Genomic DNA, 13994 nt, shown 5'->3' with positions numbered 1-13994 from the left:
TCACAGGAAAGGGGAGGCTGGGAAAGCAGGAGCAAGTGAGGTCAAGGAGCTGGCCCGAGAACAGGAAGATGTGTTTTAGCACTGCAGTTCCCGGGGATCTGCGGTGGACCAGTCAGTCACCTCTAAACACTAGCTATGTGACCAAACATTTGTGGTAAAGTTGAACTCTGCTCCAAGTCTGTCCAACTCTAGAGCAGTGGCCTGCAAACTTATCTCGCAATAGTCTAAGTCACAAATAGTTTCAGCTTTGGCTCTACTACTTAACGTCTGCCCCTGTATTGTGAAAACAGTCCTAGATAATGCTCAAATAGTTTCAACTTTGTACCACCTGGTGCAGCTTGGGTTGTAGACTATTTCCCTGTCTTCTGGCATACAGAACACCATCCCCTTCTCAGGGAAGCCTTGTCATGCTGTATTTCTTTACTCTCTGTTGCCCCACTAGTCCATGAGTTGCTAAGGCCAGAGAATATGCATCCTGTGTCACCAATATCTGGAAAAAAAAACTGGTGTCTGTTTGATAAATGTGAAATGAACACACATTTGATTCATTTGCAATGAGTGAGTGAATAGCAGAAACTAACTGAATGTGAGAATGGAATTTCACTGTTAACTCTGTGGCAAAGAAGACAATAAACTCAGGGTGTGACCAAGGTGATCACTGCAAATACCTTTGACCATGTGACTCCATGTGTTCTGATTTCAAGCCAGTGTTCCCATGCCAAATGGATCTTTCACGTCCTGCATCTGCAGAACAAAGCCTCAGGCCCAGATGTCTGCCATTTGGCTCTTGTACTTCAGAGAAAGATATTATCACAGGAGCCACTGCAGTCAGGACAGACACTGAACTATACTCTACATTTTCTTTTTGGCTTGTAAACTAAACCAACACTCTGAAGGTTCCAAACATCTCCATGCACAGACTAAAGTCAGGCTTCACCCAGTTGACTTATGGTATGGGGCAGCATATAGCCAAATACAAACAGAAAATACAACATGAATGCAATGATAGGGCAACACAAATTTGACCCAGAGAGCTTGGCCAGTTCCCAGGCACAGCAAACACAGAGTGCCACACAGGTCTGCTCTGCCATGGGGAGGCTGCGGCAGGGAAGCTCCGACATGCAGACTCACCTCTAGAACGTACTCCAGCTCCACACCCTTCTTGTGAGCCTGCTTCAACACAGCAGACGCCTGGGCCATCAGGTCCGTGTGCAACTGTTTTTCCTTTGGGACCGCAAAGCTGATGATCTTTCTGAAGAGTGTTTCGGTCAAGATCATGTGAGATTCCAAACCCTGAAAATATTCCTGCAATTTTTCAGGTAAAAGTGGTCAGTGACTCATTCATACATCTAAAAACTGTTTTAGGTGCAAGAAATGATATGTCACATCCAATACACATAGCAATATTTTCCCACTGCACTCTGTTCACTTCCACTCTGCTCAATCACTCACTGGTACCTGCTGAGATGGGCTCTGCTCTCATCAGACTCCCTGGTCTCCACATTCATGTGAACCTACCTGGCGCTGCGCAATGGACCAGCGAGCCCTAAAGAAATCTCTCTATTTGTGAGCTGCCACTGAAAACCCTCCCATGTGTTCTTAATACCCTATCCCTGTACCCTCCTGCCTTTACCATTTTTCACATGGTCTGTCACTTCCTTCATCCCCGGGCCTCCTATGCACACCATCTGAATGCCTTAGCTTCTACTGCTCCATCTTGTCTGTGCTCACACTCTTCAAGATAATTCCAATTGACATTTAGGGAGCGTCTCCTTCCATGTCTGGGCTTTAATTCTATTTTCTGACTGATTAGAGTGTCTGCCATGCTTACTGTTTATTTCCAGGTATTCCTTGACACACGTTGGTTGGTACCTTTTAAAATTTCCCTACTATACCTATGTATTACCATGGCATCCTTGAAGCCACTCTACATACTCTGAGACAGGTGGCTTTGTTTCTTATTTGATCAATGAGAACTTCAAACCAACATGTCTGTGGTTTGCTAAAACTACACAACTAATTTTGGCAGCGCTGGGGTTTGAACTTGAACTAAGTGGTTAGATCTGTGCCGTTCCACCTACATACTGAAGAATGCTCTCTCCAAAGAAATGGACAGGTCAATAGAATTCAGAGTCATTATTTTAAATTGGCGATCATCTCATCACAGAATCTTGAAGTTTCAATGACCTTGGAGGTCTTCTAGCTTAACTTTCAACGAAACCTGAAATTCCTTTCACAAGGCTGTCTCCCCTGACGACAGACTTGGCACTTCTCCTGGACAGGAGGCATTCTGAGCAACAGCAACCCACTCCTTTCAGAGTACCTCGACTGAGCTTTGTTTCCCTTTTATTTATATTCATTGATCCTGCTGTTCCCTCCGGGATAACTCAAACTGATCTTTTATGGTTATGGCCATATTTGAGAAGAAACAGCTATGAATTTAAAAGCGATGCTTTCAAAGCTTAATGAGAAACTCAATAAATTATAAATTCTAGACAAAAGTCTGTGGGAGAAAAATATCTAGAAGCAAAATTTTCTCTCACCTCCCGCCTCCACACACAACACTCACGGTGATTATCCACTAGAGAGTTTCCTAATGTAGACGGTGCTAAACCATTGAATTCCTAGTGGAACTTCTTTGCTTTCTTATAAGAAACTCTTATAGTGTAGGAGGCTAGGTTTTTTGTATTGGCAAACTTTTCACAATCTTTGTTAATATGCAAGTGCTAGCGAATGTGCATGTGTGTTGTACATGTGAGTGCGTGTATGAGTGAGAGACAGACAGACAGACAGCGAGCAGGAACAGGCATTTCTGTATAAAAGAGTAGCATCCAAGTTTCCTCTCTGAGTTTGGCCACAACTCACATAGATCCAACCATCTCAGGCCTTCCCAGTGCGTTTTGCATTGTACAGCAACCTGATGTCCCCAGGAAAACACTAGGAGCTTGTACTTAAAGGTCAGACAAGCTTAAAAAAAATTAAATAAACTAGCAAAAAACCATTCACAGACATGAGCCCAATATCTAATCTGAATGGGGACTCCGCATTCCCTGAGCAGAATTAGAAGTTCTTGGTCCAGAAAATTGAGGCATGAGAGCACCTTTCATTCACTGACAAGGGGGCACAGGGTAGGAGGCAGGGTTCCGTGTAAGAGCTTTGAGTTTCCCCTTGATCATAGCTCATGTAAGGGAGAAGCATGTCTAATAATAATGAGAAAGTAAGAAGAAAAAGATCATTGGGTTGGACCATACACGTATTGCTCAGTTTTAGAAACTTAAATACAGAGGAGGAAGTCACGAATGATATAAACTACAAGGTCTGAGCAAATATATATATCGTGATTTGGGCATATGCTGTTACACACTTCTTTCTCCTTTCATTTTGTACCTTGTGTTTGTCAAGGAGTTGTTGGATTTCCTCTTTGGAAGACACCATGATTTTCTGGTCCCCTGCCATCTTCTCTCGTCCAGTTTCAAGCAGGTCAGCCAGATCCTGCCAGGCCCTCTCATACTGACTCTTGAATACAAGATTTTGATTTAGGCCACTCCGCCGGGAGCCAATGGTCATAACCAGTTCGTCATACATGTCCTAAGAAGAGAGACACAGGACTCACTTTCAATTCACACTGCAGCACTCCTGTAAACCCAACACCTGCAGGCCCCCGAGGAGTTGCGTCACGCCTGTGGCTCACAGGACTTCTCCACGTGTCGGTCACTTGCCTGCCTTTTTCATGAGCCTTATTTGGAAAACATCTTTCAAAGAAGATAAGCTTTGGATTTCTGCCCCAAAGCCCTCAATATATGGTTTATGCAACTGTGGTTTTAGAAAGTTTTGATATTGTCATGTTTTAAGCTTTCTTATGTGCCTTGCTCAATTTTCTTATTTACTCTTTCTTCCTCTCAATTTTATTTTCTATTCAACTGACTCATAATAAAGAACAACAGAGAACTGAAAAAAAGGGGAACTGTGTATTAAAAATATAGATATGGAGTTACGAGGTAGAGGATTAGATAATCAATGAATAAAATGGAAACAACTAAACCACTTGGAGAAAGTTAGAGTTGGATTTTGTGCCATAAATCAAAACATAAGTCTATATTGTTTAAAAAGCAAAATTGTAAATAAAACTTTCAAAAATGCAAAAAATAAAAGTGTGTCAATAAAATAAGCTTCATATTTTAATATTTCAAAAGACAGGCAAAAGTATTTCCTAGGAGTTGGCATTGTGGTTCAGTGGGTTTGACCACTGCCTGCAATGCCAACATTCAATATGAGCAGTGGTTTTAGTTTCAGCTGTTCCCCTTCTGATCCACCACACTGATAATGCACCTGGGAAAGCGGCAGAAGATGGCCCAAGTTCTGGGGCCCTTGGCACTCACACAGGAACCCAGATGAAGTTCCAGGCTACTGGCTTTTCCAGGCCTTTTCCTGACTGTCAGGGCCACTTCGAGAGCAACCCAGTAGATGTGAGATATTTCTCTCTCTGTCTCCCTTTTTCTCCCCTCTCCCAATCTGCCCTTCAAATAATAAATAAATCTTTTTAAAAATATTTCCTAAAGATGGCACTATTTTTTGGAGTGTCAATAATTCATAGTGGTGAAAGTTGGGGCAAAAAATTTTGAAAAATTGTCCACACAACTAAAGGAGATGTCACAGAAGGTATAATTTTCATTTTTGCAATGGTCTCAATATTTACATAATTTAAAAGAAATCGAATACTTTATACCTAACATTCTGCTTGCTACATAATAATGAGATGTTGAACTATGGTCCAAATAAAGAGATAGAGACATAAAGTAGAGGAGTTCAATGTGAGGAAAGAGACTTAAGTCTTAAAAAGGAAACTTTTTTTTTTTTGCCAAATGTGGTGGAGTAGATAATCGCTTAAAGCAGAATTATGTTTTAAAAGATGATGATACAAATGCAAACTTTATTTGAAGCATGTGGGTTTAATTAATACATCATAAGAAAGTTAAGCTGGCCAAAATGGTTCAATCTGGAAAGGTTCAACTTTAATGCCTCTTTATAGCTCTGACGTTGGACTCTTACACCTGATGCTGAGGCGCATCCAGAACTGCAGACAGCAGGAACTGTGGGGTTACAATATTGTGAAATATGAGATAAAGGAATGAGACAGTTATGAAGAAAATCTCCTATCTTTTATGAGATCTATGTTATTTTGTCTGAGAGAAAGAGCTTGCAAGACTGTCCCAGAATCACATGCCTAAAGCCTAGCTGTTCTGCAATGACGCATGCCGACAATGTCATGACATGAGGCGTGTGTGTGTGTGTCTGATGGGACACAACTGGACATCACTTATTCTTACCATGATGATGCTGCCTTCCAGATGCTAAGTTCCAGTGGTCTCCCATCTCTACCTTCCTGTCACCCCATCGGATTCCTGACTACGCGTCAAAGCTAAGAAAGCGAACTAACCTTGAATATTATTTCCTTTCCTTGAGGGATGCTCAAGGATATGTTTCAACTGCCTTCTAATTAATTGTTGTTATTACAGAATTGAAACAGTGCCTCTGTTTCATAAAAATATACACAAAAGATAAACAACAGCTTGTGAAAACCTTAAAAAATGCCTTTTTGAAAGTATTATGTTGAATAATTTTTTATCAGCTTTTGGAAAGACAGTACAATTCAAAGTAGATATCTTTTTAAAAATTTTCCCAGATAAGAGTGATAGTTGCTATATTTCCTGGAGAAAAAAAAATGATATATATTGACTAAAGTACGCCAGAATGACTAGGCATCAGAATAAACAAGTAAATAATTAGTACATGTAAAACAATACGATCATTAGAAGCATTAGAATACAGCTGATCATATTGTACTGTGATAAAAGTTTTAGAAAACTTTCAGAGTTAGTTGAAAACAAGGTTAGTGCCCAAAACAAAATGAAGCATATAAAGAAAGCTATGAAAAAGAGAAAAAAACTTTTTTCAACTCAAGTTAAGTTAAACCATGGAAGTAGATGACTGGTGGCTGAAACTTGTACCTGGAGTTTGGAGAGGTCTTGCATGGATGGCTGCTCAATCTGCAACTTATCTCCACGTCTTTTTAACTCAATGATTCCTGCATCCAATTCCTTTAATCCATCTTCTGCTTGTTGTATTGCCTATGTAAGATTTGTGAGATTTCATTGTAACTCCAATGAACACAACACAAAATATGTCTATTTGTTTCTCCTTCATATACATACATACACACTGAGTGACACAGTAAAAGGAGTCACTAGGACAGATTATAACTACGATGGCTATATTTCATGTGGAAAATGGAAGATGGCCGTTTGGCATGATACAGTTCCAGAAAAAGAAGAAGCGGTAAAAGAAATTTAAGGCAGAGAGTTTGGGAAAATATAGCTTCCTTAAACAAATAAGGGAACCTGAAACTGCATCATGATTTAGATCATAGCTAGAAATTGGTATGTGTCTGAAACTTTTTAGAAGAATTAAGTTGCAGTTTCCTGAAATGCAGCTGTGAGTATCTGTGAAAAGAGATTCAGCAAAGAAAACACATTATAACACAGTTCAGGAATGCTTGCTCAGGCAATGAAGTGAATAACCAATCAATCAACAAGTACTGAAGTGGTTACTGTTGTGAAACTTTGTCTTCTGTGTGTGAGGTCTATAGAAATCAGGACCTCGTCTTGAACTTCAAGAAGCTGCCAGTCTGGTTAGGAAGTGACAGGGAAAAGAAAGCAGGCTGAATACAATTAGGAGCCACAGCTGATGATGCAACTCACTGGTCAGAGGTGTTTGGAGATGGAAAGACTGCAGATCAGTCAAGACGGATGAAGTAGACTTTTGGAAGAGTAACAACCTCAGTTGCCCTCCAAGGACGCCAGATGGCAGATGGAACACATGGGTCCAATTTCTCTTTTCTGAGCCCCCATTACAAGCACAATAAATATTCTGTTTACTTTCGTATTTGGTATGTTTTGTCCCCACAAATCTACCACAACAAGGGGAACAGAAAAGAAGAAAGCCCAACAGAATTCTAGAAATGGGATTCAGAAGAATGCAGGAACATGGGCTTGGGGGATCTAAGGAGCTGGAGTCTTCTCTGGCAGAGGCCCTGAACCACTCAGAGCTCAGAGCGTCAGAGATTTCCAGAAGCCAGAGTGAAGTGGAAAGTAACTTACAGCTTGCAAAAAGTAACTTAAGGATCAGTTAAAGGTTTGGACCCCTTCCTTGTTCCACACTGCCCTTTCCTTCCTCAAAGAGCTGAAAGTTAACTTTCTGGAGAAGAAATAGCAGTTTGTAGATACAGGGGAAGCAGACACAATGGTGCACTTAGGTACTTGACAACTGGAATGAGATATATAAGGGCCCATAAGTGCTTCATATGAGGCCACAAAGTCTTCTCTGATTCAAGACATGCTGTAGCCAGGTCATCTAAATGGCCTAAACATGTTAATACAGAGACTCTAACACACGGTCCATAAAGCCCGATCTCGAGTAAACCTCAGAAGTGTGAGTTGCCACCCACACACGAGATCGCCATCAGTGCTTCAGTCCCCGTTCTAGATGTAGACAGCAAAAGATTTCCATATCCTTAAGTGAAACTAACATGACAGAGAACAGAAAATAAGCAAGAAAAAAATACCTTGCAATGAAACCGATTATATGGAAAATTTTTAAACATTGACAATTAATCTGTAATTACAAAAACATAGAGAAAGAAATGTTCCAGTTAAAAACCTAACAGGATAATTTTTAAAAGCATCAGATGATCAGCGTGAGCTTGGGAAAGTATTAAATAATAGGGATCAGGAACTCAGAACTCAGTGTTTTTGGAGATTGAAGATGTCAAAAAGGAGATTACAGTAAGAAAAATAGAGGGCTAGACAAAAAATAAAATCTGATACAAATGAGTTTCAGAGTGGATGAAACAGAGAACAATTAAAGTTAAGGAAAAGATGAGAGTGAAAAAACCAAAAAGGCCCACTGATCTCTACGAAGCAGATAAAATATGCCTTCCCCCAGGCAAGTGACTGAAATTCCAGAATACCAGCATCTTTTGGAAACCAGAATGAGTTTACATTACTCAATCAAGTTTTCAAACCTACAATGAAGTAAAAGCCTCCAAACTTGAAAATAAATGATCAACCAAGAACTTACACTAAAGCCAACCATTCAAAAAAGCATTAACACAGCTTAATAAATTCTCAGACTCATAAGACCTTGAAAAGTTGGTCTTTTCCTCTCTTAGGAAAGATGTGCAGCACCAGCATGGGGTAGGAATTCAATAGAAGGAAGACTGGGATACACTAGAGAAACTTGGACAGAGGAGAAAGGAAAGGAATTCTTGGGTCAGCGGTGAAGAAACTGTTCACAAAGACAGGTGTGCAGCAGGCCACCTGGACAATCAACCTTAACTGGAATAAAAGTCAGATGAGGAACACACTGAGAGTGACGCATTCACGCCTTCTGATGCCATGTTTTAATCAAAAGAATGTAGCGGCAGGGTTAATGCATTTATCAAACATTTTTTATTTATTAAAAAAGGTCCAATTTTTTATTCTTTTATCTGTGACATTGATTTTGTTTCACCAGCCAATAATTACAAATATATATATCTCACCCTAGAAATACATTACAAGAGGACATCCCTGTATTTGCTCAAATGCTTTCTGGAGTCACTCACATTCTAAGTCATAAACAAACAAATGTTCACTCATTTGTAAAATATACCATGCAATTTTTTTTTAATTTAGGAGAAAGTGAATATTCATTTCTTTAAAAGAAGATTACATCATGGTCCAGAAAAATGCATATTCAAAAATTTTGCTATCTCTTTCATGTTATTCCACATTGTCCCTTGGGGTCTGCTGAAAGTAGGTGAAAAAATTGTATTAAAACTCATCCTTGTTGTAATTACATAGCTTATGAAACATGGCATGCTCTTTAGCCGCGCCTTCTGCATCTGCTCTTTGCTCTGGTCTGAGTCCTCACTCCTTCTCAGCGCAGCTAAGATGCCTCACGTACCATCTGCTGCTTTGACTGTCCAGAGCACAATCTGGAATTGACATCCTTTTCATCCACAGGGGCGCTCCAATGTCAAGGTTGCCATGATGACCACTATCCCGAAGCATACATGATGATGTGTCAGTATGCAGAGCTGTGTCAGTGGCTAATGATAGTCTCTTTAATGCTTATGCCTCATGAAAGACTTCATATAATTTCTAAGTAAGGGTATATTTTCATACATGTATTTGTGGTGTGCTTTCTTTTATTAAACATGGAATCAATAAAAGGTAGAGACCACTGGTTTATACAGTAAGTTCCAAACTCTTTTATTCATTAGGCCCGACAAGCTACCTCAAATTGACTCATCCAATTCAACTTTCTTTAAACCACTTTGTTTTTTAATTTTTAAGTTATTGCATTTATTTTTCAGGTAACATTTTCATCAAAAGGCTTAACGGCCTACTAAATAAAGGGTTCAGTAAGGAAAAAGGTTTATGCTTAACCAGGAAATAAGCAAGGCCTATAAACAATGAAGTGAAAATCTGTTCAGATTCATTCATATTATGTAAATTCTTTGAGACTTCCTTTTTGAACCATGCTTTACTAAGAAGCATGTTATTCATTTTCCAAGTATTTCCAGACTTTCAATCTTTCTAGTCTGATTCCATCACAGTTAGAAAACACTTTTTGGTTTAAGTTCACTTCAAATCTGTTCAGGTTTGTTTAAGACTCACTATATGATCTTTCTCAGTCAAAGTTCCATGACGATCAGCTGAGAAGATCAAACTGACATGTACAGCACATTCATCCAGCAACACAAGAACATGTATTCAAGTGCTCATGGAACATACTAAGTAAATTTTAGTAATCACAAAATCACTAAAACTTTAGCGTTTTAAACCATCCTAAACTAAGATAAATAAGATTTCCCATGTTCTTTCATTAATGTTGATATTTTTCTAAAGTTTGTATCTATAAATGCTTTTTCTGTCCTCCGACACCTTCTCAAGTTGCCACATGTACAAATCTCCAATGTGTTCAGGGTTCTTCAACCAAGTCCCAGGTGAACTTCTCCTGGCAGAAGTTACATGCCCATTTCTTAGTGTCCACAGTAACTTGCATTATATTTTTTCAAGGACAATTTGGCTTTTCTGGCCTGTGTCACTGAGGTTCATATCATTCTTCTTGTGGGATGGCAAACTCCAGCTCAGCATCTGTCATGGCTCCCTTTTCCTAACTCACATTTTCCAGTTCCATAAAGTAAGTGATGCAGACAATGTCGCTCTGCACATTACTAAGACTGAGTAATCAGAATACGGCAGGCAAGAATGCTACAATAAGGGATGACATTTTCATAGAGCTTTTGAAATTTTGCAATAAAGCAGATCTGTGTGCATATATTGTTCTAGGAGAAAGCTGTACATACCTCTATCTGTTCTGCTACAGGCTGTTCAAACACGTTGGCCAGTTTCTGCAGGATGATGTATTTGTTGTCAGCCAGAGATGCAAACAACACCTTCAGATCATTCTGAGGAGGAAAGCCACAGGGAGATATGTTGGAACAAATATGACACATGTTTTTAGCAACTATACACACCAGCATCTTTATATCCTTCCAGGACTGATTCCAGGACCCAATGCAAACAACATAATCCCTGGATGTGCAAGTCCCTTTAATAAAATCTCATGATATCTGCATGTAATCGACACAATCCTTCCAAATACTGTTTTTTAACCTTATTTAAGTACTAGAGGGAGATAGGTAGAGGAAAGGAGTAGGGGGAGAAGGGAATGAAGAAAAAGAGGGAGAGAGGGATGAACAAAAGGAAGAGAATGAACCACCATAATACTGGTTCAGTCTCTAAAGTATACAAAGCCAGGAGCCAGGAGCTCCATCCACATCTCCTTCATGGGCAGCAGAACACAATTACTAAAGACATCATCTGCTGCCCCTAGGGTCTGCATTAGCAGCAGGTAGTAGCTAGACATTTGTATGGGATCCAGGCACCCTGACATGAGACACACGCATCTTTACTGTTATGGCCTGAACTAGAGACCATTGGGACAAATAGCATTTGTTCTTACTGATATAAAGCAACATTCATGCAAACATACATATTCTCATAGATGAACTGTACAATGGAGACCAGCATACAAGAAAGTGAAGATATATCACAATAGACACCTCTAATCCTGAATGAAAGGACTCCCAGTAAAACAGTTATTGAACTGATGACACTGAGGGAGAGATACTATGAGTGCCTATCACCAAAATGAGCAATTCTGACCGCCCTCAAAGAGGATAGTTACACCAAGCACAGAAAACCATCTTTAAAATTAAGGATTGTGGAGGTATCACACTGCAAATGCAGGCTCAAAAGAGAAGGGGTGAATTATGCAGTAGTACAGCTGTGGAAATGAAAACAGTCACGAACATGAAAATTAAATAGAAACTATATCTGTGCTAGAAAACCAATTATGGATTCAACAATAATCATATTGGTCAACTGTGTGAGGTCAAGTGGGCCATTAGAACTATCACACATTTATCAAGGACATAATAAAAGATGTTTTTCATTCATTTTTATGGATGCCAAGTACTTAATCTTCATGGTCTACAGATATTTATAACACCATTAATCTGGTCTAAAATGCAGATGAGCCAGAGGGATTATTACAGGTTAGGAATAGTATATGTATATTTCTTATACATCATATTTCCATAGCATATTTTATGTCTCATTTGTATTTCAATCAAGATCATAGAAAACAGAGCTCAGATTCCAAAAACCACACTAACTACCAGTGGGGCTCAGTTAAAGTCATAAAACACAAATTGAAAAGTTTCTAAAATAAACTTTAAAAGCAAATGGATGCAGATATTTTCTTTAATGCCAAAAAAAATCCATTTTTCCTACTGCACAGTAGGCTATATGGCAGGTTAATCAAGGAATATTTATACCACATGTATAATAAAAATCACATTTTCTTCTCAGTTAATGGAATCAATGGTTCAACTCAAAAAAGCCAAACTCCAAGCATTTGAGATACAAATCCACAAAGGTTTCAAGCTTTAAAATTATTTGTACTTTCTCATTCATTTAAGAACACCTTAATTTATTTTCTATATTTTAAATTAACTTAAAATACTTGCTTATACACCTAGAAATATTGTTTGGGATTATGAATATAAGCAAAAGAAATTAATTACAGAACTGATAGCTGACTATGCATTTGTAGAACATTATGTTCCTTTCTAAATAGACTTCTGAATATAGAATAAAATCAGTAATCTATGAAGATCTAATACTCAAAGATTAAGCCAAAAATGAAAGCACGTCATTCCAATAATTATTGAGCACTGGCTACTTGGTGAAAACTAAAACAAAATGGCTTATGATGTGAACTTTTATTATACAAAGGGTCTTTTAAAAGTTCATGAGAAATGTGTATTATAAAAATTATCTATTTTCAAAATTTGTGCTAAAATAACCGTTTCATTCAATTTCCTACAAATTTCTAGAAGATTTTCATGTCAACAACGAGATTCTTTGTCTCAACTAGGAACACAAACATTTCAAATGATTGGATTCTGTTTGTGAGCTGGCCATCAACACACAGAAACTTACTGGCAGATACAATTACAGAACATGATTTAAAGGTAAATTCATGATTACATATCCTTCTTCTAGCCTTTGCAATGAGTTCCAGACTACTGTGCCCGGTTATAATTACCAATACAACTGGAAAGTGCCAAAGACACTGACGAAGTAAATGCAATTCACGAAGGGGAAGATCATGCCCTGAGTGCTTTGTAAACCAGCCCTCATGCACAGTTATGCATAAGTCAGAGTTTTATTTTAAGAAAGGTAAATCTTAGAGCAGTGAAACATGTTCTGGTGAGTTACCAACATCCTGACCCATTTAAAAAAAAATGTGTACAGACATACACACAATTGGACCTTGGAATCCAAAACAAAACATGCAGTTGAGTAACCCCTGCTTTTTTAACTCTAAAATGTTCTCCAGACATACATCCAGCCTAGATAATTTGCTAAGCCACACACATGCAGACTCAGATGTCTAATATGATGTTTTAGTCAAGGCTTTCCACAGTCAATGGCACCACTAACACCCAGCCTTGTCTGTTGGCCAGTGGTGTTTCTACCCACCAGTCTTCTCCATCAGTTTCCCACACATTTAGCCCCAGATGCTCAAGCTAGAATTTCCAACATTTCTCAGAAATTCCCTTTCTGCCATTTCCCACACCCAAACCATCAATGGATGTTTTCTTATTGATTCTTTCTATCAAATGAGTCTTGAGCAGGAACGACCCTCCATCTTCTCTGCCATCACTATAACAGCTATAAAATTCAAAACTACTCTTTGAGTCAAATCCTGGCTCTGCCTCCCGACGTCTGAAGACTGCTGGAGAAGTACTTAACTCCGTGTGTTGGGTTCAGAGCCTCTGTTATAATAGTATTAATAGCAACAATACTTAAGAACAAAATTGGAGATACATAGATTTACTATGTATTAGGTTTTATTCAGAGTATATATGTGACATTTCAACTCACTTTACAGTACTCCAGGAGAAAACAATTAAGGGCATGATTTGATAGGTGAGACTATGAAGTCTCAGACAAGTTAGGCAGCTAAGGTTACCTAGCAGCAAGTGACAAAGTCAGAATTTAAACCCAATAGTGTTGGTAACAGAAAGACAACCTTCCCCAGCTATAAGCAACTGTCTAGGCTAACCTTGCATCTAGCCAAGTGTTAAAATGCTGGCAGAGTAGGTGGTCACAGAAGGTGGCTGGGAACTCGCATTTACTTTTAACATATTGGTTACTCATTACTATGTCAATTAATTCCATAATGATGTAAATTTTTGCTGATGGTATGCTGGAGCTTTCAATTGACTGGGATGATACTCTGCTGGCTCTGTCTTCAGACCAGAGAGGGTATACCGAAGAAGCCGTTGAACTTGACTGGACAATAAGATGCTGGAC

At 38.9% G+C, this 13994-nt stretch overlaps 1 protein-coding gene across 2 annotated transcripts in view; it reads right to left on the bottom strand.

The window, feature by feature from the left end:
- Positions 1-13994, bottom strand: part of SYNE1 (spectrin repeat containing nuclear envelope protein 1) — a 465933-nt gene that overhangs the window by 106220 nt on the left and 345719 nt on the right. For both annotated transcript variants that reach the window (XM_058663996.1, XM_058663829.1), the window contains 4 exons: positions 10412-10513; positions 6009-6128; positions 3388-3588; positions 1132-1305 (listed from right to left, as the gene is read on the bottom strand). In XM_058663996.1, coding sequence (XP_058519979.1) covers positions 1132-1305; positions 3388-3588; positions 6009-6128; positions 10412-10513 — 597 coding nt within the window. The remainder of the gene's footprint in view (positions 1-1131; positions 1306-3387; positions 3589-6008; positions 6129-10411; positions 10514-13994) is intronic.

The sequence above is a fragment of the Ochotona princeps genome, chromosome 1 (assembly GCF_030435755.1).
Source record: "Ochotona princeps isolate mOchPri1 chromosome 1, mOchPri1.hap1, whole genome shotgun sequence".
NCBI classification, from domain to species: domain Eukaryota; kingdom Metazoa; phylum Chordata; class Mammalia; order Lagomorpha; family Ochotonidae; genus Ochotona; species Ochotona princeps.
The sequence above is the reverse complement of the archived record's forward strand: the minus strand, read 5'-3'. Positions and strand labels throughout refer to the sequence as shown.